At 36.8% G+C, this 26464-nt stretch overlaps 3 protein-coding genes across 3 annotated transcripts; all 3 read left to right on the top strand.

Moving 5' to 3' along the window:
- The first annotated feature begins 13605 nt into the window (after positions 1-13605).
- Positions 13606-18355, top strand: LOC149630088 (uncharacterized). Its single transcript, XM_089851281.1, has 4 exons — positions 13606-14710; positions 14802-15218; positions 15878-15911; positions 16681-18355. Exons 1-4 carry the CDS (start codon positions 13606-13608, stop codon positions 18353-18355), a joined length of 3231 nt encoding a protein of 1076 aa, XP_089707407.1.
- A 108-nt stretch (positions 18356-18463) lies between these two features.
- LOC149630087 (uncharacterized) lies at positions 18464-18907 on the top strand. Its single transcript, XM_089851280.1, has one exon. It carries the CDS (start codon positions 18464-18466, stop codon positions 18905-18907), a length of 444 nt encoding a protein of 147 aa, XP_089707406.1.
- Positions 18908-19438: 531 nt separating this feature from the next.
- Positions 19439-20428, top strand: LOC149630086 (uncharacterized). Its single transcript, XM_089851279.1, has one exon. It carries the CDS (start codon positions 19439-19441, stop codon positions 20426-20428), a length of 990 nt encoding a protein of 329 aa, XP_089707405.1.
- The last annotated feature ends 6036 nt before the right edge of the window (positions 20429-26464 follow it).

Raw genomic sequence — 26464 nt, 5'->3', positions numbered from 1 at the left:
AAAAAATCATTTGACCAACATAGTAGCGTTGTGCTTGTATTCACTTTAGAAAGGATTATGCTATAAACAGATCTAGTATAGCTTAAGTAATATATAAACGTCCATTTTAAATAATAATATTTAAAAAAATCTTTGGAATATCAAATTGAAATAGAGCTTTAAAGCTACAAAAGTATTAAATGCATCATAATTAAGAAAAATATTTCCACATATTCACTTTATATTAAGGATAAGGATAAAGGGAATATTTTGGTTCTGTAGGATTTCTTTACACATCAAAACAAAACGAACTTCTAACGCAGCGCACTACTGTAACAACGGACGGACACACACAGACAAAAACATAGGCTGCTTTTTAACTCTTTCCGTATTAATTTGGAATTGAGAAACAAGATTATCTTAAATATTAAAATAAATATAATTAATATTTAACATTTTCTTCGTTAGTTATTCGCCTTATTGAACGTTACATCGTTTTAAGAAAGAACAATTAAACATTCTTGAGAGACTTGACTAATATTGGCGTTTGAAATGAAGCATACGCCGGTTGCTTCGCCTTGCTAAAATAGGTAGTATATAAGGGTGTCGAACTACAGTTAGAAGCAAGAACAACCGCAATTGCGAAAACCTTTGGTGGACACCCCACCTTAGGGAGGCTAGACGTTTCTCGTAACCCTAGCTGATCGCCGCGTATGTCTTAACCTTAAGGATGATGTCGGAGTAGAAGCCAGGTGTGCAGACTGGTGTCCATGTGGGATGGACAAAAACAAAGACCAAAGGATGGTGGTGTAGAAGCCAGGAGTACAGACTGGTGTCCATGTGGGATGGACAAAAACAAAGACCAGAAGATGGTGGTGTTAGAAGCCAGGAGTACAGACTGGTGTCCATGTGGGATGGACAAAAACAAAGACCAGAAGATGGTGGTGTTAGAAGCCAGTGTGTACAGACTGGTGTCCATGTGGGATGGACAATGACCAGAAGATGGTGGTGTTAGAAGCCAGTAAGTACAGACTGGTGTCCATGTGGGATGGACAAAAAAAAAGACCAGAAGATGGTGGTGTTAGAAGCCAGTGTGTACAGACTGGTGTCCATGTGGGATAGACAATGACCAGAAGATGGTGGTGTTAGAAGCCAGTAAGTACAGACTGATGTCCATGTGGGATGGACAAAAACAAAGACCAGAAGATCGCGGTGTTAGAAGCCAGTGTGTACAGACTGGTGTCCATGTGGGATGGACAATGACCAGAAGATGGTGGTGTTAGAAGCCAGTAAGTACAGACTGGTGTCCATGTGGGATGGACAAAAACAAAGACCAGAAGATGGTGGTGTTAGAAGCCAGTGTGTACAGACTGGTGTCCATGTGGGATGGACAATGACTAGAAGATGGTGTTGTTAGAAGCAAGTAAGTACAGACTGGTGTCTATGTGGGATAGACAAAAACAACGCCCAGAAGATGGTGGTGTAAGAAGCCAATGAATACAGATTGGTGTTCATGTAGAATGGACAATTAACTAGTCAGATGAAGTAATAGTGGCCAGTTGAATTGTGGATAGCCTCAAGTTTTGAATTATCCGGAAACTGTGAATGCGGTCCGGAAATAGCGAACACATTTGCTTCGATTCGGAAACTGCGAACGCGCTCCCCTGGGGTGTAAGTCAATAACAACAGACAGACACACACACACGATCGTTACAGAACCTCTCCGTGACATACGTCACTCGGAGAGGTAAAAATTTCTAAGCTTTGGTTAATTCCTAAGCATATTTTTTTCAGACTGGAAATTGATTTAACTTTATTTTTTACTCGGGCCTACGGTAGCTAGATGAGGTAAATTAATAAGAAAACTATAATTAATGTTGTTTCAAACAGTACCTGAGTCGAAATGGTCCATAATTTGTTGAGATTGTGAACTTGGTGAAGTCAGTAAGTCACACTTTTTCCAGTACCTAGGAGAACGGCTGAAGCCTGAATCTCTGTCTCTATCTTTCGCTCTCCAAGAAGTAGCCTACGTCCCTCTTACGTCAAACTTTCTAGGCTTAAAGGCGCGAAATTTGAGTCTTTTTTGGGTCAGTGATGCATTTTGAAGTCTATATTACCCGAACGTAGGTTGTTTACACCACAGTTACATTTTATCTTTGAGTAAAATTGCTTTACAATGATTCTAAATAACCCTGAAACGTTGTGTTCACATTTGCGATTTTGACTTGGTTTTGCCTAACTCTATTATTAAATCGAATTGCGAATTCAAAACAAGGGTTTGTTATGTAAATTTTCTAGCGAAAAACCTGATCTAATAGTTAAAGGTATGTTGTCGTGGGAGTATTGTAACTCTTAGCTTATTCCCCGAAGGTATTGTGTTAAAAAACACCTAAAATAGGCATGAACTTGAGTTGGTTATTCCGAGTTTGTGCGTATATTGGTCCGTATCTTTCATCCACGTATTGCTACAATATTCGAACTATTGTTATCGTAATCCTCGATATTCAATCTACAAATTGGACCTTTTTAAAAAGAATTTGAGCCGCTCAAAATTTGTTACATAATTTTAAAGCAAAAGTGTTCATATTTAGAATCGTTCACAATTACCAGTACCAATTCTACGACTATATAGATTTTGATTCCCTTGAGGCTGTAGGAGGTGGAAACAATTCCTGTCTGTTGATATCTTTTAGACCACGTTAATATAATTTTATTACGTACTTATTGTCAACCTAAATACAAGATATTATTCTTTTCTTTAAGCGCAATTTGACGATACTTCAGGAGATGTACAAGCCATTATGGGCTTCTTAGGTCAGATGAAGTCTTAAACGTTTGGCTCGAATTAGTAATCTATATCTATATAAATCAAAGTCCTGATTGACTGACTGACAGACTGCCTGATAATCAACGCCCAGCCCAAACCGCTTGCCCTAGAAGGCTGAAACTTTGCAGGAACGTTACTCGTAAGTAGTAGGCGCGTACTGAGAGAGATTTTTCAAATCCGGCGCCATCTTAATAAATGGCGTCCAGAAATGTAAAAAATCTTCTCTATGCAGCAAAGTCCGCGCGTTTCAACCGACTTCGGCGCCCACAAATGTAAAAAATCTTCTCTCTGCAGCAAAGTCCGCGCGTTTTAACCGATTTCACAAATATTTAGTACACTGGTTTCCTTTAACCAATAGACTGGCTGAATGGTCTTCCGGGTTCGATTTGTTGCCATCTTTTTAAATGGTAGCCACAAAGTTAAAACCCCTTCTTTATGGAATTATGTCCGCATGAAAAGTAGTAAAAAATGTCCCGACGGGTAACGGCGAGTGAATCTCGCTCTTAAGGTGCTACAAAAATATTAGTTATCAGTAAAATCCATCGATTATTTATATTATTTTGATGGAAGTTCTTATTACACAAGAGCGACGCCGCGGGCAACAGCTAGTCATAGATAAGAGATAAAGAATGCTTATAAAATGGAATAGACGATAACGAGGCCAGTCAGTGTGTATCTAGCGGCTGATTAATTATGACCTATGTAAACGCAACTAGATGGATTCTTAACCGAAATAAATATTGAGTACTATTAAAATAAGCGTGTAGTTTATACCCTTAACACATGGGCACTACAAAAGCTGTTCGTGAAAAGCAATCAATGCCCACCATAAGGTATCTTTAGTCATCGTTGTATTTGGCGATTGACCCCAAATCAGCTAGATCTTCTTCGACTCTATCAGAGATAATAAAAACGGGTATTTTACGTCTTTTGAACTTACCAAAAGTTCATTACTTTATTCCATAAAAGTAAATAAGGCCCCATAGCTTAATACTATCTGCAAAAGACAAGTCAAACGTGCCGGCAAATTCTCATTCGAAACCCCCTTGCGGCAATAAGAAAAATTAGTAGCGCTGGAAAAACGAAAGGAATCATGGGAAACGTTCAGTGTAAGGAGCTAAGTGTAGTATTCTACGTGGTTTTATAAATACTTGGAGTCACTTTTTCCTTGTCTGCTGTAGTTGTTTTGTTCGACGCTGCCGACTCAGTGCCGAGATGTAAATACATGTCCAAAGAGGTAAGGCTTTAAGTTTGAATAAATGTTTTATACTGGTTAAAATTTTCGTATTAAATAGTAAAGAGTAAACTCTGTCAGCATGGAAAGAAGTAACGAAAATATCGTGCCAAAAACTCCTAAAATGTCAAACGGAACTATAAGCCTTGGCGAAGACTTTGATACATGCTGCACCAGAATTTCAAAAATTACCAAATATATTGAAAAGAAACTAAATGAAGAACTACACATTAAGGAATCTCAATCAAGATTAGAATTTCATCAGATGCTGATATCTTATAAAAATGTGACAGAACACCTTGAAAACCTCCTACAATCCTTTCTATCTCATAAAGAAGCTATCGATTCTCAAATAAAAACCAAACATCCAAAAATGAAGAAAGGGGGCTTTATACTCTTGGAAGGCGGAATATATTGAAAAGAACCAAAAGAGCTAAAGAAAATAAAAATCTAACTCTACCGCAGAAAATTGAAAACTATACAAAGCTACATTTGAAATCAGAATGACTAATGAAATGAAACTGACTCATCTTCCTCAGGTGCTAATAAACAGAGACTTGAAAGGAGGAATGGTTTTCGCCCGAAAAATATTTTTACCATTTATTAGTAGAGTTTTAAAAAATACCAAAGAATTTGTATATGTGCAAAATTTTGCTTAGCAGGGCAAAAACATTTTATCCATTGGTGCTGAAGAAATGAAAAAGAAATTAAGTGTTTATAAGAAATATTGAATAAAGCTGTGACGGAGGAATCTATTGTCTTGGAAGAACATGTTCAGCGCAAGTTTTTCCAAATATGGTTTTTGAAGATAGTACATGCCGCAACTGAGGAGTTTGTTTCTGGTAACATGAAACTAAAAACTAAAATAGGAGGCCAAAATTTAAGGGACAAGTTATACTCGTCAAAATCCAAGAGGAATAAAAAAACAGAATCCACAAGTAAGACTCCAAGCTCTAAAAAACATCAATTCTCGAACTAAAGTTGCAAAAGGATGTGAAAAAGAGAAATGTATAATTTATGAATCAAAGGACAAGAGCTTTAGTCAACCTACGTCAAATATAAAAAAAATCGAAAACTAAACTGATAAAGGAATGCCAAAAAGCGGATGCCAAAATTTCTAAGAAAAATAATAGAGGGAAAAAAGTCCACAAGACCTTTGTAAACGAAAAGGTAGCCATCACTGAAACATCTAGTCTAATAGAGGAAATAGAAAATATTAAAAATCTTCACACTAGTCAAGGGGGTAAAAAAAGAAAACCAAATGAATCTCCGATAACCTCTAATTGTTCAGCATTACAGGGCGCCCAGAGGTCCTATAATTCCTATAAAATCCTATATTTTGAAAAGTGTCCTATTTTATCCTATAATTTCACAAATCGTCCTATAAAGTCCTATATTTTGAGAATTTTGAAGTAATTAATTATAATCCCTTAAGAAAAAATTTTTATAACAATAACAACTCGTGAAAAAATTATTCGACTGAATTTAGACTGGTTTTCATATATGTTCGCCTTGTACGTTATTGCAAATGGTCAGGGAAAATTGTGGAACTTAGTCAGCGAAAACCTGGAAAAGTCAGGGAATTTCATTCCAAAAATTACGAACCCCGTAAAGGCCCAAATTCTAGTTCAGTGGAATTTTTAAAAAACAGTAAACATGATACGAAAATAGTTACTTCTAATCAGAAAACCTTCCTTATACATTAGAGCCAGTATCAAGTCTTACCTACCACTCCCTTAGAATAAGACATTAGAGCCAGTATCAAGTCTTACCTACCACTCCCTTAGAATAAGAATATAAACAAAAGAAAGTCAGAAACAATATACTATTTTGTCGAAAAAATAGAAAAGAGTAATAGGTTACTAACTGTCTGTTTGTGATATTTTCACAGAATAGATATCATTTTGTTTTACCAGTGGTCCCTTTTTGGTTCCTACTTTTAAAATTTAGGTCCTTATTTTACCCTATTTTTATCGTGAAAAGTCCCTTTTTCCCCTATTTATTTTTGAGGTTTTGGTGGGAGCCCTGTATGTGATATAGTTGGTGATATTTTTTTTAGCAGTGCAAAGGCATTGTATACTATTTGAATTGAAAAATTAAGCAGTATTTCATTAAAATTGGTCGGTTCTGGTTATATACTAGTCATTTAAGAGTCCTATATTATCCTATAATTTCATGAATCTGGTCCTATAAAATCCTATAATTTCGCCTAGCGAATCCTATTTTTCCTATTAAAAATTTCTCTGCAAGAGTTGGCGCCCTGGCATTAAGAAAAAGTGAGAGAATTGAGAGAAATGTTTGAAGAAAAAATTATTAATGACTTTCAATCAGATTAAAGCTAGTTATTAAATATTAATTAAGGACTTCTAACCAGCTTAAAGCGTTAGTTAATGAAAATTGAATTTAGGCTTGGTAGAATAAGTAGATGTTGAAAAAATGACTATGTTGATCTTATGAAAAAAGTTCCTAAAATGTTTTTTATGTTTGAAAAAATGGTACCGTGATATATTTGTGATAATTTTCTTTGTTCTATTCCTAAGTTTTGGAAGTATTGAAAGTTTCAAACCAAAAATAAAAAGGTTTTTTAATTCTATTTCAAAAATACTCATTTAGAAGGGTGACAGAAATAATATAAAAATATTAATCATTGAATAAGATATTATATCTTTGCCTCTCTTAAATAGAGAGAAACATTTCTGTGGTCTCTATTGTTTTTGTGATGGCCATGAATATTTCTACGAATCAAAACCGATTTTCGGGCTGTTGAATAGTTAACACTCGTTAATTTGCTTCCTGTTGCGTATTTAAATTGACTAAAAAGACTTTCAACAGCACTGCCATTAACACGACTAGGTGAGATAAAATAAGCAGGATATCGTGACAGAAAATCTCTACACAAATTAAAAAAACCAAAGACTGTTATCCTTAAAAGATCCCAAGTCTGCCAACTCAGAAACACTTTCTGTGTTGGCTTAGATAATTCAATTTCTGGCTTATCAGTAACCAAATCATTGGCCCAAGATTCAAAATATTGATAACCATCTTGTAATGATTTTATTACGTCACTGTCCATGCTGGTTATTTTATCTTTACAAAGTAAACCATTTTCGAAGATCTTGTTGCAGGCTCTTAAATATCTATAACATTGTAACGCTCTCATTCGTTCTACTTCTGTGCCATCGCTACTTTTATAAAAGTCGAAAAGCTCTGACAAAATATTTTCCTGTTGGAAAATTTTTGACGGTACTACATTCAAGCGCGTCCACGCATCCCTGATCAAGTAACTTTTTTCAAGATTTGGCTCGAAACGCAACAAACCTTTTTTTCTCCTCTCGTCTTCTCTATCGCCCAAGTCAAGTAGCTGTTTCCAACCAAAATGATATCCGCAAAGTTTGTAATCTTTTGGACCACCATGCCGCGAAGAATATAGCGCGGCAATAAGACTTTTTAGTTCATGAGTTGGGCAAATGACCCAGTGAATTAAGCGTCCAGGGCGGAAAGGATTTTTAAATGAGGGGTCCACAGAAAAATCATATTCATTTCCATTTTTTTTCCAGTTAAATGAACCTCTTTTATGTTGCATCGTAAGCTTGATAAGGGTTAAGTTTTCGCTCGCTCCGTCACACACAATTCCCAAGGTTGAGAATTGGTAGGCTTCAAACACACGGATAGTTTCGTATAGGCAAGTAAGAACAAAACTGTGCTTAACTGAGGAACTTGACGAAAAATAAGGCCCTATAACATCATATTCAGACGACATATCACGCCATAAAAATTGTAGAATATACTGCGCTGGTGTTGCTGGCTTGTCAGTAGTGCCTTCAAAAATGTCATGCAAGTTTACAAATTCATCCTCAGTCATTGCTAGTCCAATAAATTGATGATTTTTAGAATTCCAAATGATCTTATCGATCACCTTCACTTCGTCGAATATTAATACGCCTTCTCTGAGTGGCACTTTTTCACCTTTGCTATTTTTTTCCTCTTGAAAACTGGCATATTTTGAAGCTTCTTCTTTTAGATAGTTGTGATCTATTCCAGGTTTACTGTTCAGGTGCCTAGTTTTGTTCTTCAGTGAGCCAACACTTGGTAGTTGGAGTATGTTGAAGGATTTTAAAGCACTGTAAGCAGCTGGGCTCCTTGTATAAATGGATAAGGCAATACGATAAGATATGGAACTCCAGGAATTTTGTTTCGATCCCGTTTCACATTTTAATTGATCAGTAAAAAAGTCTCTGGAATCTTTATTTTGCTGCACAGCCGAATCTTTTTGCCAGTTTTTTCTTACGGCATCCTGAATATCAGTATTTCCACCTACACTTCTTATAGCGCTTTCTACTTCGTTAGCAAAATTTTGGTTCAAAATTTGCAAAATTTTAGACATTTCTTCAGAATGGTGCTCATTTAAAGTTAAACTGCGTTCTTCAAAAAGGGCCTGCAACTTTTTATTCTTTTGTAAAAGGGTATTCCGGGCACTACGCAGTTTACTTTGTCTAATGGCGTTTGTTGTTGGTGTCATATAAGAAATTTTGTAATTGCTGCTTATGCGTGCCCTCTTAATTTTCGAAACCGGGGTTAGTTCTGCTTTTCTCTTTTGAGCTCGCCCGAAGCATGTCATAAGCTTTCCGCAATCATTGCACCTTTGAATTCGGTTCAAGTTTGGTCTTCTACTTTCAGAATAGTGAAAAACTTGGCAGTTTTTATACTGGTAGCGCTTGAAAGGTTGGCTTAAACTTTCTAATTTGGGATTACAAACGCCTTTGACCTTTTCTTCAGGAATCCCGGGACAGTAAACATATTTTGGATTTAGCATCAAATTTAGGACTTCTTCAAATTTTTGCTGGTCAAAGGTTCCTCCACATGTTAAATTGAAAGTCTCGACTGGTCTAAAAACAACGGAGAAAGTGCATTTTCCAGACACTGTAAGCAATAACGACACTGGTTCAATATCTTCTTCAATCCTAATAGCGCTGGAACAAATGATATTGCGTGTTCTCCCCGTAGAAGCCTTTTAACCTATATAATTAGCATAGAGAAGGTACTTAAGTTTACTGACTGAATTAGGAAAAAAATTCTATTACCTCAAATGAAATTGCATCATATTGCGGTTTATTTAAAGCCTGCAATACTTCCACTGAAAATTTGCGTAGATCTGGGTGACAAAGTTTTTCATTGCGAAAACAGTACTCGAAATCCGTTTGACAACCGAAATCGACTCTACTAGCCCTTGTTACTTTTGAATCAGTTTGTATTTGTTTAGTAATTTTACCCCTAATTTCAGGCTGGGGTATATTATTGCACTGAGTAGAAGTGGAAACAAGTTTTTTTTCTTGACCAAGGCTTACTTCCAACGTTTGAGACGAAGCATTTTTAGTTCCATAAGTTGGCTTATTTTTAAAAAATATTGTATTACAGTTCGTAGCCTTTTCCTTAGTACTCTTTCTATTTAGTAAAAAATAGTTGTACTGCGTAGATTTATGCATATTTATAAACTTTCACACCCGAGTAACCGAGTTCCGACTTCCGAGCTAAACACTTAACTTTCCGCCATTTTATTCTCTGGCTCTCTGCTCGATGCCACGGAGTCGCGCGCCGTGAGTATAATATATCCCATAACTCTCTGCGCGCCAGCTTTAAACGGACTCTCTCAACCCGGGAGTGAGCCTATATGTGACGTCACCTATCACTTACGTTTCTGTATAGATTGTGACGTAGTTGATTTCATTTGCGTATAGCGTTAAGCTATGGGGCCTTATTTACTTTTATGGAATAAAGTAATGGACCTTTGGTTAAAGTTACAGTTCACAGGTGGAGTTTTAAACTTATTACAGGGAAGAAATTATTTTTTTAACTCTTCTTCTTCCACGGAGAATCGAACCGCGGACCTTTCGCTTGCCAGCCCAGTACTATACAGCCTCACCTAAAAATCGCTTGTTAAGAAACGGTCTCGAATAAAGCGCTATACTCGGAGAGATAGCTTTTTCACAGGCACGGTCCCCTTCTCTCTCTCTCTCTCTCTCTCTCTCTCTCTCTCTCTCTCTCTCTCTCTCTCTCTCTCTCTCTCTCTCTCTCTCTCTCTCTATCTCTTCAACTAGGAATCATATCCGAGGCCAGGAGATATAATTTCGCGGTTGGAGAGGCAAAAGCATATTAAATAAATTTTTACCGACCGGTCAGACTGTTTAGGGTAGGGCATCGAGGGGCTATTCACTCTGATTTTATGCACGGTAAATCATTTAAGCATTGTAAAAGATACCGTTATTCACTCATTAGGGTAAGGTATAGAGGGGTTATCCACTCATTAGGGTAAGGTATAGAGGGGTTATCCACTCATTAGGGTAAGGTATAGAGGGGTTATCCACTCATTAGGGTAGGTAAAGAGGGGCTATTCATGGGCTGAAGAAGTCAAGCCCCGCTCACGTCAAGAAAGACTTCCTAGACAGGAGCTCGAGATTTCTAACAAAGTTAGGAAAGAGGAAAAATTTAACCTCCTATCCAAGGAGTTAGAAGGAGTTCTTACCCCAGCAGAGACGTACGCTATACCAGCTATTGTAATTGTTTACTTCCTTGGCTAATTTAATGGACTTCTGGCGAAAGTGTGATGAGAAAGAAAGTGGAAAGGAGGAATTCGGGAAAAACTGAGATATTTTTAATAGAGTATGAGATCTCGTATTTAACTTATAGCAAAATGCATGCGCAACGTATTGGTAATTGAAAGTAATCTGGGTTTCTAAATGTCCATTCAACATTCGCCACGTATACGATGTGACTTGCAACCGGTGAAAGAGAGAAAGAAGACGTGAGATATTTCAACACATTGAAAAACCTACTCCAGCCCTTTTTCCAAGGCAAGATTTTTCTTTTGTTTGGGAGTTACTAATGAAAGAATAGTCGCTGATAGGCGTAATTGAAACCATACTTTCACGCCCTCTGCAGGTCTTACTAGCTTTCGTGAATAAATCTGTATTAATTCTGAAAGAATATTCCTTCAAACAATAATAAAAGTGGCATATTAGTTGAATATCTGATGAAAAATATTAAAACTCGGAAGTGCCTTTGTATAATACCTTGACAAAAGTTATTTTAATTTTCCCTTACTATCACTATTTGTTCGCACTTCCCGTTATAAATAAAGCTAGAATTTATTCATTTCTGTTACTATCCTGATTGTCCCAAAATCATCAAAATATTCACTGTTTAGTTGTAAAATGTTGCTGCTCAGTTTATGACGAAAACAGATTAGAACCGATATTTCGAAAATATTTTTTAAGAACTATTACAGGTTACAAGAAAGTCTAAACTTGAATATCGTAAAATTTTTCAGGATAAGATTTTCGGCGATTTGCGCGTTTAAGAGATCTAAATATTGGGATGATCTTTATAATATGTCTTTGAAACAATGCAATCCATTTGGTCCAGGATATAACCACAAGGATAAAAATTACGACAAAATGGACATTGCTTTCTCGGTAAGTAAATAAAAATGCTTAATTAATTCCGGGCACATTTAGTTAAATCTTTATTTTTGCCAAAAGAAATTCCGTAACGCGAGACTTTATCAAAAAAAAAGAATTTTTCGTTGCATGTAGCTAAATAGTTCCCAGTTCACATTTTAAAAACACTAAGAGTTAATCTTCTTATAACAAACCTAATAGCTATAATTTTCGATTCTTATAATTCAAAAAAATATTTTACATTAAAATAATATTTATTTATAAACTTTTTTGGAAAAAATATTAACCAACAGATGAATTTAGTTGTTCAGAGGAATTTATCGACTTAATGTTAAATTTTTAAAAGCGTGGTATACTACACTTGTGGTTTCCAGTATCAGTTTGATGCCCAAAGTACACTTGCTAATAACAGACCCTTAAAAATATGCGCCTACTTGTGGTTTTTACCTCAAATCATCTATTTCGAGTAGCTCTGGTCCTTCATGATTGTTCAGAATCTTTGCCCACTTAGTCAATAGTTTTATTTTACTAACGCTATGAGCAGTTGACAAAAAAAACTTGTTGCCAGACCTTTTTGAAGGCATTCTGTCCAGGCAGGTAAAAAACTGTCATTTTAGATTTTTTCGGACAAAACAGACAGGTTCAGGCATCCTATCTTTTTTTCGTCTCGGAGTCTAGGTTTAACAGTATAATCTGGCGTGTCCAACGCTCAGCCTCCGCCAAGTTGTTTTCTTGCCTATTATTAACATTGATAGAAAACAAAAGAGGTTTGCTTATACGATGTTTAAAATAAAAAAATTCTTCGCGAATTGAGCCCAGAAGTGAAGACGAGATTATTGTGAACCGACCGAAACTAACATACTTCCGTTCCAAAAACCAGTGCTTCCGAGTAAAAACAATCTCAGAGGCGAAAATTGCATCGACCTATTAGTCAATAATCCATTAAATACCACGATTTTTTTAAACTTTCTTAATTCAAGGATGATGCGAAATCTGCGAGAAATGGGCGCGTTAACTGTGAATCCAATTTTTGTGCTCACTGATAGGGGTGACGGAGTCTTCGACTGCCCGTTTTCCCATTGAAACGCGCTTACTCATTATCATCATTGGTTCCCCCCCCCCCGTTTTCACTCGTTCTGGGAGATTCTTAGCCGAGCACCTAGTTCCGCGGACATCGTCGTTTGTTTTAATTTTTGTTAAAGGCTTAATATGTCGCGCTGCACTATTTTAGTGCTTTAATGGAACATTTATCATTATTTTATTTTTTATTAACAGTAAATTATGGTTCTTAGATAAAAATGAAGTAAAGGTAACAGTTTTTTACTCTTTCCATTCACCAAAAACTCTACTAGATAAGTGTTTAAGATGGATTAAAGCCTGTGGGAGGGTCGAATTAACGGTCGATCAAATTATAAAATATCTCTACATGTGTTATAAATTGAAGTAGTATATTTATTTTATGCATGCACCCTTTGTAATTTCGATTTTATGAACAACCCCTTAAACGAGCGAGAAGAGATTTCAAAGAAAAGGTACTTCTTTCAACAAGACAAACCCATGAGTCAGGCCACCCAGAAAATTTCTACCTCTATACTGAGGCTAATCCCCTAGCTTTAACAGTTCAAAAATCTCTCTTCTCGCTTCGCCCCTCCCTTTTTCAAACGCAAAAATATCAGAACCTTACCAGAACTCCAACGAGTAACATTTACCAATTTTATCATCTTAACTATTATTAAACTTTTACTATCTAAAACATGAGTGTCTTTAATTTACTAGCGGTTAATTATATCGAACAGATTTCCTAAACAGTCGTGAAAAACCTAAATAATTAAACAGAATTTAAATCGAACCCTTACGGATTAAAACGTAAAAATACAACAATCGAATTAACTTTATCACTTTAATTGGAAAAATAACATGGTGCCGAAACCCGGGACCGCTAGAAACAGTTGAACTCGATCAGAATTAATCTCGATTAATTTGAAAACGACTAGAACATCTTTGGTGAGTCACAACCCCTTATTACTGGAAACTCTCCGCTAGAATTAGTGCGACGCGTAACGAAGATCAAATTCTGAAATTCATCAACGAAAGAAGAAAATTAAAGAAACATGAACTCCTTAGAAAGAACCCTTAACAAAAGGAAAAGACTTAGGGAGTTAACAATAGTACTTATGGACAAGATAAGCGTAGAATTAACGAAAGATGATAGATATTGCGATTTAAAAGAATTACAAACGTTGCTACCGAAATTAGTTCATAAGAAGACGAAGATAGAACCTCTTAATGTAGAAATCGAAAGTCACATATCTAACGACGATCACTATCAATCGGAAATTGATACAACAGAAGAATGGAACGAGAAATTTATAGAAACAATTAAGGATCTAGAACTTAGAATACAACAGATATTAGAATTAAAGAAAAATACGTCTTCAGGTTCCTCGACTACCTCAGTTAACACGAACAAAAACATGCATGTTAAACTACCGCGAATTACTATAGAAAAGTTTAATGGAGATGCAAGTACCTGGCAAGATTTTTGGGCCCAATTCTCAATATCAGTACACGATATCAAAGAATTAGACAGTTCAGTTAAGTTCACGTATTTGAAGCAATACTTAACTGGACCCGCGATGAGCGTCATAAAAGGATTACCCGCTTCTGAGAGAAATTACAATAACGCTATCGAATTATTAAAACAACGCTTCGGGAAAACTAAAGATATCAAAAAGGCTCATCTGAGACAACTGCTAAGAATTCCGCTAATTAAGAAATCCAACGACATCGTTGCACTGAGAAAATTATACGATAATTGCGAAATTCAGATCAGGAGTCTCAATTCACTAGGAATTAATCCAGAAACTTATGAAATCGTGTTTCGTGACCTACTTCTACAAAATCTGCCGGAAGAAATCACACTGCAGTTCGCCAGAACAGTCGATGACCAATCGGATACAACGGCAGAAGAACTGTTAGCGTTCCTTAGAAGAGAGGTGGAAAGCCGCGAAAAGATGCACGAAATGGCTGAATCTAAACTGAAGGAAAGTTCGACCACCATCGAACAAATTAAAAGAAAAATACCACGTTTTCGTCAAGATAGAAATCTAAGAAGCCATCCCACTACTTTAAATCTACTCGCTAACGTCAAGGCTGATTCTAACGAAGTCAAAACTTGTTTGTTTTGTGATCAAGCTGACCACAAATACTACGATTGTAAGAACCTCACCTATGTGGAACGAAAAGAAGCATTGAAAAAGGTTGGAAGATGTTTCATTTGCGTTAGAATAAGGACGCTTGGCCAAAGGTTGCGGATACCGTAACCGTATAAGATGCCCAACTTGCGGTAAACATCATGACCAAGTCGTTTGTCCTACCAAATACCCAGAACCAATGGGTGAAGATAACTCTAAAGACAAGGAGGAAAAGAGTACCGGAAATAACGAAACAACCATGATGTCTACTATCGTTAAACTTGACAAAAATGTTTATTTACAAACAGCATGCGTCAATGTCATAGCTCAAGAAAACACATCTGTAGCTCGTTGTCTATTGGACAATGGCGCGCAAAGAACGTTCGTTTCTGAGAAGCTATCCAAAGCTCTCAAACTACCAATAATTGGGACCACCGTCGTGGAAATAGACTGTTTTGAAGGACAGAAACCTAAAATAGAAAAAAAACGTAGTTCTACTGACGTTAAAGAACACCGACGGTGTAAGGAGAGTATTGTTTTGTTTTTAGTTAAATTTAGATAAAGATAATATAATTGGTTTTAAATAATTAATAATAAAATATAAGATAGGGGTTGATTCATATTCATGATGGTTTAGAAGTAACCCCCGTGGTGGTTGATAGTCTCCCTACAAAGGTTTTAATAAAAGCCCGGGTAACCGCTAAGTTTTCACTATTGGGACTTGCGGAGTAGATATAAATTGATACGTTGTCTAGGGGATGATTTTGTTTCATTAATAGATATATAGTGAGAGAAATAACTAAGAAGTTTTAGGGTTGCCAAATAACATGAAAGTTTAATACTAATGATTGAGAGAAATAAAAAAAAAAACACTAACGTACGTACGTGTCTAAAAATATACACAGGTGGTTATCCGAATCTTAAGGATCCGGATTAAACAAATATAAAATAATGGTAATAAATGATAATTAAGAAAATAATAAAATAAACCCGTGAACAGGGAGGTACTCAATGTTTTTTGGAGTTGAGAGTCATCTCTACGGTTTTGTCCACGTTTTGGCCCATGACGCATCCTAGGTTTTATTTACGCGCACCAAGAGATAATTTCCCGCGCACAGAAAGATATTTTTGCGCATCAATAGAGGTTTCTCGCGCACAAAAAGATAATTAAATTAATCTTTCGAAATAGAGGGTTTTCGTCTATTTCCCATCGGCGCGGGACGGTACGTAACTCGGACTGGCGGGTATACGGCGCGAGAGCCCGACGTATAAAATGCGGGGCCTGGTTTTAACTTAGTAGAATTAACTTAGAAACCATAGCTTGACCATAGTCGCGAGACTGCGCTTGGTTCTGAACTGTCGTCCACAGCGTCCAAAAAGTGAATCTCTTCTAATATCTTTTTCGGCCTGGTCCTTTTGGTTCTGGTGCCCTGGGCCTTTCCCTTCCGTTGACCTCATGAACTGTTTCTTGACTCCGTACGTCATGGGTTTATTTTTGGCGTACGTCAGAGGTTTATACCTCTTTGAAAAATTATGTTTACACCTTTCCAATCTGCAGGTGTTTTCTCATCTTAAAGCTATACAATTTGGTTTAGGTTTGGCAACCCTATTTTCTAGTTATTATAATGGGGTGTTGATAAACGGGGGAGAGAGAGAGGTAAAGTTTAAGGAACTACTGCTGTAGTATCCCAATAGATGACCTGGCGGAACAAATGGGTAACCTCTGCAGCAGGTCAACCACGCCCGTTGAGTAAAAGAATTCAATAGATATTGTTCAGCTTAAGATCTCGAACGACCAGCATCAGGGACCCCGTGGCTAAACAATACTATTGGAGTTCTTTGAGCTTTAAATTTAAACTATGGAATTTTAAGAATGGTGTTTTTGAAATTATTTGAGTGCGTGAATTTTGAATTTTGAAAGAATTTTAAGTCATACCAACATGAATATTTATTAAATTTGGAAAATAAGTAATTTGGACGTTACAACGGAAGTGAAGAAATCACTTGCGAAGCGTTGGAAACTCCGAACATAAGTAGCTCATTATTAGAAGTTCCCAACGAAGACATTATTCAGAAAATGCAAACCAAGGTACTAAGAATGGCTGACAACCCATTAGAATACCCCGAGGTCTCGAATGAACTAGCTATTCTACTGGCTAGTGACTTCTATTGGAAAATTGTCAAAGGGCCAGTGGTACGTTTAACAGACACGCTCTGTGCCGTAGATACCATATTCGGATGGACAATCAACGGGCCGTTACCCGCTACGAACTTCAATGTCAACGTCTCAACGGTAAAGGTTATGAAGGCCATGGTTCAAGAATTAGCAGAAACCGACATGATCACCAAGACACTGAAGACCTTTTGGGATTTAGAATCGATGGGTATTGTTGACGACCCAAAACAAGAAAGTCCAGCGGAACAAGAGGCGATGGAATTATTTGAATCCACTCTGAAGACCAAAGACGGTAGATATGAAGTCCAACTTCCTTGGAAACAGAATCATAGTTACTTACCAGATAACTACATGGGAGCGAAAAAACGACTTTTGATGAGACAATTCGAGGAAAATCCATCCTTATTAGAACGATATCAAGCTTTCATAGACAATTATCTCGAGCTCCAAATTATCGGGAAAGTTGAAGACAACAACTTTGGGACACCAGGAGAAACCTTTTACCTACCCCACAGATGTCTAGAACGATTGAAAAGAGTATCGACCAAACTAAGAGTCGTCTTCGATGGATCTGCCCACGAGAAGAACGCTCCATCTTTAATCGAATGCCTCCATGCTGGTAAAAACCTCAATCCCGAAATATTAGGAATTTTGGTAAACTTCAGGAAGTACTTAATAGCCTTCATGGCAGACATCGAAAAAGCCTTCCTACAAATAAGCTTGTCACCAAAAGACAGAGATGTTACAAGATTCTTATGGCTCGAGGGAAACTCGAATACTAAAGAAGAAATGAAGATTGTCGTCTATCGAATGACTCGTGTCTTATTTGGAGTGACTTCAAGTCCCTTCCTACTAGCCGCCACGATAAAAGCTCATCTCAAGACCTGCGAAAAGGAGTACCCTGAAGCGTGCAAGCTACTAAATGAATCACTATACGTTGATGATTTATTAGGAGGAGCAAACGACGTCGATAAAGCGTTTTCACTTTCAACAGATGCAGAAAGTGTTTTACGAGAAGCCAAAATGCCACTCTGCAAATGGCAAACTAATTCTGAAGATCTCCGCCTACGTTGGACAGAAGTATTCCCTGACAAAATCCTTGATAAAGTCAACATGGGCTCCCAAATAGCTCCAGGACCGTTGAAAGTCCTAGGAATTACCTGGCTACCGGATACAGACGAATTCAAGTTTGAAGTAGATTCCCTTCTAGAATTCTTATTGACAAGAACCAACACGAAACGCTATATACTACAAGCTTCTTTGCGTATATTCGACCCGATTGGGTTTATGTCCCCCTTCACCATAAGAGTGAAGTGTTTATACCAACAACTCTGGTTGAAAGGAACAAAATGGGATGAAGAAGTAACACCAGAAATCCTAATGAAGTGGAATGAATGGTGTTCGGAATTGAAGGAGCTTAGCCAACTGTCAATCCCGAGATGCTACAACACTAGTCGAAAAACAGGTCCAGTCTCCACGCAGCTGCACTGATTTTGCGACGCCAGTGAACAAGCATATGGAGCAGTAGTATACGTAAGAATCGAATCTGAAGAATCCATCGACGTCAGTTTAGTCGCATCCAAGACCAGAGTTACACCCATGAAGTCCTTGACCATCCCTCGTTTGGAACTACTAGGAGCTCTAGTAGGAGCCAGACTTACCAAGAAACTTGCAAAGTACTTCGCGTATGAAGAGCCATCTTACCACTTCGGGACAGACTCAATGGCAACTTACCACTGGATTAAAGGCCCAGCCACTGACTGGAAACCATTCATAGCAAATCGACTTGGAGAAATACACACATTAAGCGATCCCCAAGCATGGTCCTTCATTCGTGGTAAAGAAAACCCTGCCGACCTTCTTACAAGAGGTATCAGAATGTCACAACTGATTGACAACGAAAAATGGTGGACAGGTCCGGCATTCCTCAAAAAACCGGAAAGAGATTGGCCTAAAAACTCTAAGCCAACAACTAGGAAACAAGCGCTAAGCGAAGTAGAAGAGGAGCTTAGACCACACCGCACTTTACAGAACACTCTTTAAGTACGAACCCAAAAGGAACCGATAATGGATCTAACTAAATATAGTTCTCTTATGTATCCTGTACGAGTAACGGCATGGGTCATGAGATGGATAAGTAACGGACGACACAACAGTAGTAAAGTTCATGGACCATTAACAGCTGAAGAGATCAAGAAAGCGGAAATATATTGGGTCAGAGCTGCTCAAAACTCTATTTATAGCGAGGAAATAGCAGCCATAGAATAAAACTCACCACTAGAAGAAGATTTTAAAATCAAAAATTTATCTCCATTTCTCGATCAAGATAACTTACTGCGAGTCGGTGGAAGACTACAAGAATCGGAATTTAGTTACTCTAAACAGCATCCTATTATACTACCAGAAACCCACCATTTCAGCAAACTACAGGTTTATCATTGTCACGAAAAGGTATTTCACCTCGGTGTCGCTTCTACTTTAACGAAACTAAGAGAGAAATATTGGATTTCAAAAGGAAGAAAACTAGTAAAATCTTTAATATCAAAATGTTTGATCTGTCGAAAACTCAAGACAATGCCAGCCAATCAAGTAATGGCTCCATTACCACGAGAAAAAATAGTGGAATCAGCGAGCTTCCAGGTGACTGGTGTGGATTTTATGGGTCCTTTGATCGTCAAAGGCGAAACCGGCAACTCAAACAACCAGAAGGTATACGTTGCGCTGTTCACCTGTGCCGTAACACGCGCCATCCACCTCGAACTGTTCACATATCTAAGCGCCGCTAAAATCATCCTTAGTCTGAAGAGATTTATAGCAAGAAGAGGTCTTTGCAGCATCATCTTCTCAGATAACGCGAAGACATTTAAGAAAACTTCCACCGAATTAGAGAATTTATGGAAGAAGATTTGGACTGAAAAACTGAAGGACTATTTCAGTACACACCAAATCACTTGGAAATTTAACATCGAGCGAGCTCCTTGGCGAGGAGGTTTTTTCGAGAGACAAGTGGGAACAGTCAAAAGTTGTCTCAAAAAATCGTTAGGAACAGCCCAACTTAACTACGAAGAGTTAGAGACAGTAATCATCGAAGTTGAGGCTGCCATAAATTCACGCCCAATCACTTACATTACAAGTGATGCGGGAGAGCCTTCTTCATTGACACCTTCACATTTCCTTATTGGAAATCGAATTAATTCATTGCCTCCTAATACAATGGCGGGAGCGAAAGCGTCCTGTAAACGAATCGAATTAAACAAACGGTGGATGTATCGAGAAACCCTGCTGAACCGTTTCTGGCAACGATGGCGCAGCGAATATCTCTTAGAACTTCGCTCGGCTCACCAGAAACCAGTTGATGGAAAACCACCATCAGAACTGAAACCTGGAGATGTCGGTCTGGTCAGCGAAAACCGAAAACCACGTCATCTTTGGACTATGGGACGAATAAAGGAAGTGTACAAGGGACGAGATGGACTTATCAGATCCTGCTTAGTCAAGACTCCAAAAACTGATTTAAAACGCCCTGTACAACTTTTACACCCTTTAGAATTGGATTTGAATTAGATACTTCGATTTATTTGTATAATGTTAGATTAATTCATTTTTGTTTTCATTAACCCACATTAGGCGGGAGTATGTTATAAATTGAAGTAGTATATTTATTTTATGCATGCATCCTTCGTAATTTCGATTTTATGAACGACCCCTTAAACGAGCGAGAAGAGATTTCAAAGAAAAGGTACTTCTTTCAACAAGACAAACCCATGAGTTAGGCCACCCAGAAAATTTCTACCTCTATACTGAGGCTAATCCCCTAGCTTTAACAGTTCAAAAATCTCTCTTCTCGCTTCGCCCCTCCCTTTTTCAAACGCATAAATATCAGAACCTTACCAGAACTCCAACGAGTAACATGTACCAATTTTATCATCTTAACTATTATTAAACTTTTACTATCTAAAACATGAGTGTCTTTAATTTACTAGCGGTTAATTATATCGAACAGATTTCCTAAACAGTCGTGATAAACCTAAATAATAAAACAGAATTTCAATCGAACCCTTACGGATTAAAACGTAAAAATACAACAATCGAATTAACTTTATCACTTTAATTGGAAAAATAACAACATGTGCTGTGAACACGTAATATAGGCAGCGTTGCATGTAAGGCCAAAGGTAGCATGAAAAACCCGCTATATTTTGAATTGGATTTGCGTTGTCACGTGATGCGCGTAACCAATGTAACTAGGTGCGCGTGCACGAATCTCCCATCGGAGAGGCCGAAACCTGAGCTCTATGAACGAGCGGTGGAAGACTCCATCACCCCTATATCCTCCTAGCGTTAACTGTGCAACGGCTCAATTGGGTGGGACGCCAAAAAGAGGGGAGGAATAGTCGGACGCATAGACCCAACCAACGAATCCTTTGAATTTTTATAACGGCTCATGTCTCGTTCTCGGGTTTTGAGGCGAGAAAGGGATAGCCTGATTGGCTTGATTTTGCCATGCGCAGAACCTACTTAACCCCAAGAGTCAAACTCTGTCGTCTGCATGAACGAAATTTCGTTCATGGTCGTCTTGTCTCTAGTTTTGTCAAAAGTGAACGACAATTATGGTGAGTAAACTTAATTTCTAATTAGTTTCTAGTTTCTGAAACGTAAAACTATAATAATATCACTCTAGGTTACTTCATAAACAAAGTAGTTGAAAATGGATGTTCCTACAGAAGAGAAAGAAAGGTTTGTAGTATTTTATTCTGACTATTCATAACTAGACAGCAAAGGCTTCGGAAAATTTCAAACTTTTTGTTTATGCAATTCCTTGCAGATCACCTCTTAAAGCCATTTCGGCAAACAAGAAGTCTCTTTCGTTACCAAAGGGCAACTGGACAAAGCAGTTGAAAAGCGTTCCAATCAACTTCAACGATAGTGTTATTCACAATCACCATGGTTCTACAAAAAGTCAGAAACATAAAATTAAAGGCTACAGAATGTTTGAAGCAAAGAGAAATACAAACGTTTTATTTTCTCGCGACAAATCAAATAGTTTTACGCACGTAAAATCAAAAGTTCAAGCTTCGTACAAAGTACAGAAGATTTACAATGTTCATGTTGTCTTGGATTCAACTAAAGGGGATGTGAAAAGTGGATCATGTGAATGCAAATCTGGGAGAATAGGAGTTTGCTGTCATGTTGCAGCTACTTTATGGTTCATCCAGGACTGTGTTTTAGAAGGTTTAAAATTTATACCGAATGATATTTCTCCAACGGAAGTAGCCCAAAAATGGGGAAAATTGAATGTGAAAAGAAATTTAACCACATCAAAATTTAGTACTTTAGATTTTGTTAAATTTACTCCGGGAACGAAGGATAGCAATAAGAAACCAAGAAAAATTTGCCTTGGAAATTATTTTTCTTTACCTAAAGAATCACCATCTTCGGTAGAATGTACCGAAATTCAGCACTTTTGTGAAGACCTAAAAGCTGTAGGAAAACGTAAAATGTGGCAACAAATTTTACAGGAAGAGAACTACTCGGCTTTAGAATTGAAACCTATTTGTTTTAACAAGAGTAATGATATTTCCATGAAAGAGTCAACAATAGAAAAATTTCAACGCATTCCGTTACCCACCCAAGACATTGTGATCAATAATGAAATTGAATTTCCAGATGCATTGAAAGTTACAATGGAGGAAGCCAAATTAATAGAACAAAATACAAGAGAACAAGCTGCGTCACAACTCTGGAGAACAGAGAGACAAGGAAGGTTGACTGCATCTAAATTTGGACAAATTGGGAAAAGACGGGCTAAAGTCACGTCAAAATTTATACAAAGTTTGAAAGGCGCTGTAGACATCAGCAGGATGAAGTATGTCAGAGAGGGGCTTGAAAATGAAGCTGCTGCATTACAAAAATGTTGCTCACTAGTCAAATTGAACAAGGTGCATGCGTTTAAAGTGGGATTAGTGATTAATCCTGGCTTTCCAGTAAAAGGAGCATCTCAAGATTATGGTCTTTTAGAAATTAAAAACACTTGCAAAAGTAAAGGAGTTACATCTAACAATTGATGAAGCAATTACTAAAAAAGATCTGAAACTTAAGATGTTTGAAAAAAGATGCTTCCGGAAACATTCATTTAAACCGTACACATAATTACTACTACCAGGTCCAAGGCCAGTTAGGAGTAGCTGGATTACCATGGTGCGACTTTCTAGTTGATGCGGGTGAAAATATATTCTGTGAACGGATAAATTTTGACAGTGATATGTTTTTTAAAACCATGATGCCTAAATTAGATGAATTTTACTTTAGTCATTTCATGGCTAGTGATACTACATAGTTCCTAAAATATTTATGTTTAAACCAGTTTTGGTGTGATAACTTTACGAATGGAATGCCAAATATTTTTAAATATAATGTGATAAGTTCATTTTAATAACATGCTTTAAAATTGTTAGAAATGTTCATATATTTTCTTAAAAGAATAAAAAAAATCGATTTAGCACATTTTGCAATTTAATTTTCTTCTCTAATATCATCTGAACTCTTCCTCTCTAGTAGAGGCTCATTAATGAAATTTAAAAGATAGCAGCAAATGAACCAAATTTTTTCTAAATTTGAATGCGAAGAATTTGAGACAGTGTATTTCATAATGTGAAAAGTCTTAAGTTCACTACCGTTATAACTTAACTGTATTCGGGCTATCCATTCATTACGAAGAGCAGTCTTTGGGGAAAGTATGAAAGCTGATTTTCTTGTTTATCAAGTCACGATGAGTCCTCGTAAAGCTTTTGCAATTATTTACGCAACAAACAGATCCTCCTTGTAAACTCATTTTTAAAATTACTTATCAGTTTATCACAAAAAAGGAAATCCAGTTACAGCCGTTCCTCTTTCGTTAGTCGTTACCCAGACCCAGTTCGTAAGCTAAGCCTTGGCTTGTTCCGCGGTTCATAGTGAGCCTAACAGACTAAACCAATCAGAAAAAAAGAGATTTATTTTCGTCGCTCAACAACAGATGGTACTACAATCAACTTCGTTAGTCACGTGATCGTATCCCTTAAATCGAGTCGAGACCAAGCCAACTTGTTTATTTGTTGGTTGGGTCTATTGGTGATTGTTCATGAAGGGCTACAGGTGAACCAATTACAACTGATTCTTCTATTCCTCCCCCATTTTTGGCGTCCCACCCAACCTGAGTCGTTCCACAGTTAACGCGCCTATTTCTCTTAGATTTCGCATCCTCCCCCATCATCCTTGGTTTTATTTACTCCTAAGACTAATAGATAGTTACATTACTGACGTTAAACAGGCAAGAAAGAAAAGTTTCAATAGAACGTTTTTAATGTTTGAAAAGGGTACTTTTAGTATAAAAAAACCTAAGTAGAAATTAGGTTACGAACACGTTGCTCTTCTTAACAACAACAAAATGTGGTAATATCCTGTAACAAGAATACGAGAAAAGGCTTCTTAAAATGCAGGTTCTTAATGTGTTTGATTGCGATCAAAATCCTAACCGGGTGGAGTTAAGCGAACAGGAAAGGGAATATTCAACTTATTATCAGGCAGTTGCCAACATGAATAAAACTCTACTCCTGTTCTTACGCTTTTCGCGATTGCAACTGGAGGTATATAACAATCAAAACTTAATGTTATGGAACAATTAAATAAGAAATTGTTACAGTTCAATTATTGAGCTGAATAGTCTAGAGCTAGGAACCTCTCTGAAATGGATCCCGAACAAAAAAAATAATCCTTCAGTCGGAATTAATTCAGGTTTTATTAACTATTTTATATTTATTGGCGTTCAATCGCCATTATTTAACTACCACCTTTTTAATTATGTTTTGGTACAGCGCTAACAATCAATTTCAATCTCCATCGAATTGAATAACATTTGACCAAATACATTACAAAGGAGTTTGGCATGCGAATTTCAGTCGGACCCCCTCATCCTTATCTCGATTTAGAAAAAGAGAACAATGTATTTTTAAGAGACAAAACTACTACCATCATATCCTTGAAACAAGTTCGCTTTGTCGGCACAATTTGGAAGGGTGAAAATTAATACTTGGTTTTTTTTTATTTTAGACTACTATTCGCCGTTTGAAATCGCCTTACATTGATGATTGTATGGACTACAAAGACCAAACTCGAACGGTAGGCTTATACGTCGTTTACAATATCCAGGTAAAATGTGGATCAGCCAATGGTTTTAAACGGTGAATCTCTATTAAATTAAGTTTAGGGAACCTGACTCATTTATAAGACACAACGAAGCCATCGTATACTTGATTAAATTAATTGCATTTTTTAAAACTTAGGGTTTTAGGTCAACGTAATAAATTGGCCTAACATATGGAATAAAATTGCCAACTTCCATAAACGGTAATTTCTAGAGATGGAGGTTACAAACTTATCAATACAGGGCAATTAATTATTGGTCATATACAAAACTCAGCGGTAGATATTCAATTTGGCTTTTTAATGGAAGCTTCCGGTAGAATATCTGTATCAGAATTCACAATTGCTATAGGCTAGCTCTAGCAATTTCAAAAATACCAAAACTCAAATGTAACTTTCTTGCACTTAATTTTCTGTCGATTACAAATGTTCAACCTCTCCTTCACGTTTGGTCTGCTAAACTTCGATTGGGCCTAGGAATGCATTAATGCGTGCATTCAGAGAGTCAACCTGAAGAGATGCGGTTGCTTTGACCCAATTATCAAAGAAATGAGAAATTTTCCACCTTGTAATATATCTAATTTGAAAACTGGTATGCGAAATACACTTATTTCTCATCGATGTATTTATTGGACATTTATTTGAAATAATTATTTTCAGTATGTTGTCTCCAAAGCTCGAGTCAGTTAATTATCGAAAGAATAGAGGATTGTCGTTGCAACGGTCCATGTGTGTAAGTACCTTATTTTATGAGCAAACGTCGATTGACTTTGCCTTTTGTGAAAATAATAAACCAGTTAAACATTATTGGAACATTTTCCCGAAGCGATGCCAAATATGAAATTTCTCTATCCTATCTCGAACCTGTTGATGAGGATGGATCGGTGAGTGCTCATTATTCGATTCAGCATGAAGTGAAAAGTCAAATGACGAAATAAATTACTATATTAAGTTTAACAATTATAAAAATACTTTCTTACATAGTAATATTTAATTTTTTTTCCTAAGAGTGCTGACTTTGGAAGGTAAAGAAATTTTCGTTACTCAATTCATGCTTATTTTTTGAACGTAAATTTTAAAATTCGAGGTTCAAGATTTATTTTTCGACACTTGATCAAGTTGTATACTCGACTCACCCAAAGTACACGGTGAGACATTTACTTTTAAATTAAATGAATTAACAATCTATACAGGATGGCTTCGTTATTGTTGACTATAGCTTCTATGGTGTAGTATTATCGTACTCAAAATACTATTTTTCCTACTATTACTTGTGTGATAGGTGAAAAATAGGTATGAAATGCCATAGATTGCTATAATCGACATAATTTGTAAAGTACATTTATAGAATGTTTCTTCCATGATATCGTAATGAAAGCAATTATGGAATTCTTTTAACGAATATTCGAAGAAATTTTG

The sequence above is a fragment of the Phalangium opilio genome, unplaced genomic scaffold (assembly GCF_054372755.1).
Source record: "Phalangium opilio isolate 3A_F unplaced genomic scaffold, DU_Popi_V2 ptg000103l_1, whole genome shotgun sequence".
In the NCBI taxonomy this organism is placed as follows: domain Eukaryota; kingdom Metazoa; phylum Arthropoda; class Arachnida; order Opiliones; family Phalangiidae; genus Phalangium; species Phalangium opilio.
Note: the sequence above shows the minus strand (reverse complement) of the source record. Positions and strands in the feature narration are given on the sequence as shown.

Bases quoted from the DNA above. Each gene is read 5' to 3' on its own strand.
- LOC149630087 (XM_089851280.1), top strand. From the start codon at position 18,464: ATGAAGTCCTTGACCATCCCTCGTTTGGAACTACTAGGAGCTCTAGTA.
- LOC149630086 (XM_089851279.1), top strand. From the start codon at position 19,439: ATGCCAGCCAATCAAGTAATGGCTCCATTACCACGAGAAAAAATAGTG.
- LOC149630088 (XM_089851281.1), top strand. From the start codon at position 13,606: ATGAACTCCTTAGAAAGAACCCTTAACAAAAGGAAAAGACTTAGGGAG. The intron at 15,219-15,877 runs GTATTGTTTTGT...CTTTCGAAATAG, and splicing joins ACACCGACGGTGTAAGGAGA to AGGGTTTTCGTCTATTTCCC. The intron at 15,912-16,680 runs GTACGTAACTCG...TTACAACGGAAG, and splicing joins TTTCCCATCGGCGCGGGACG to TGAAGAAATCACTTGCGAAG.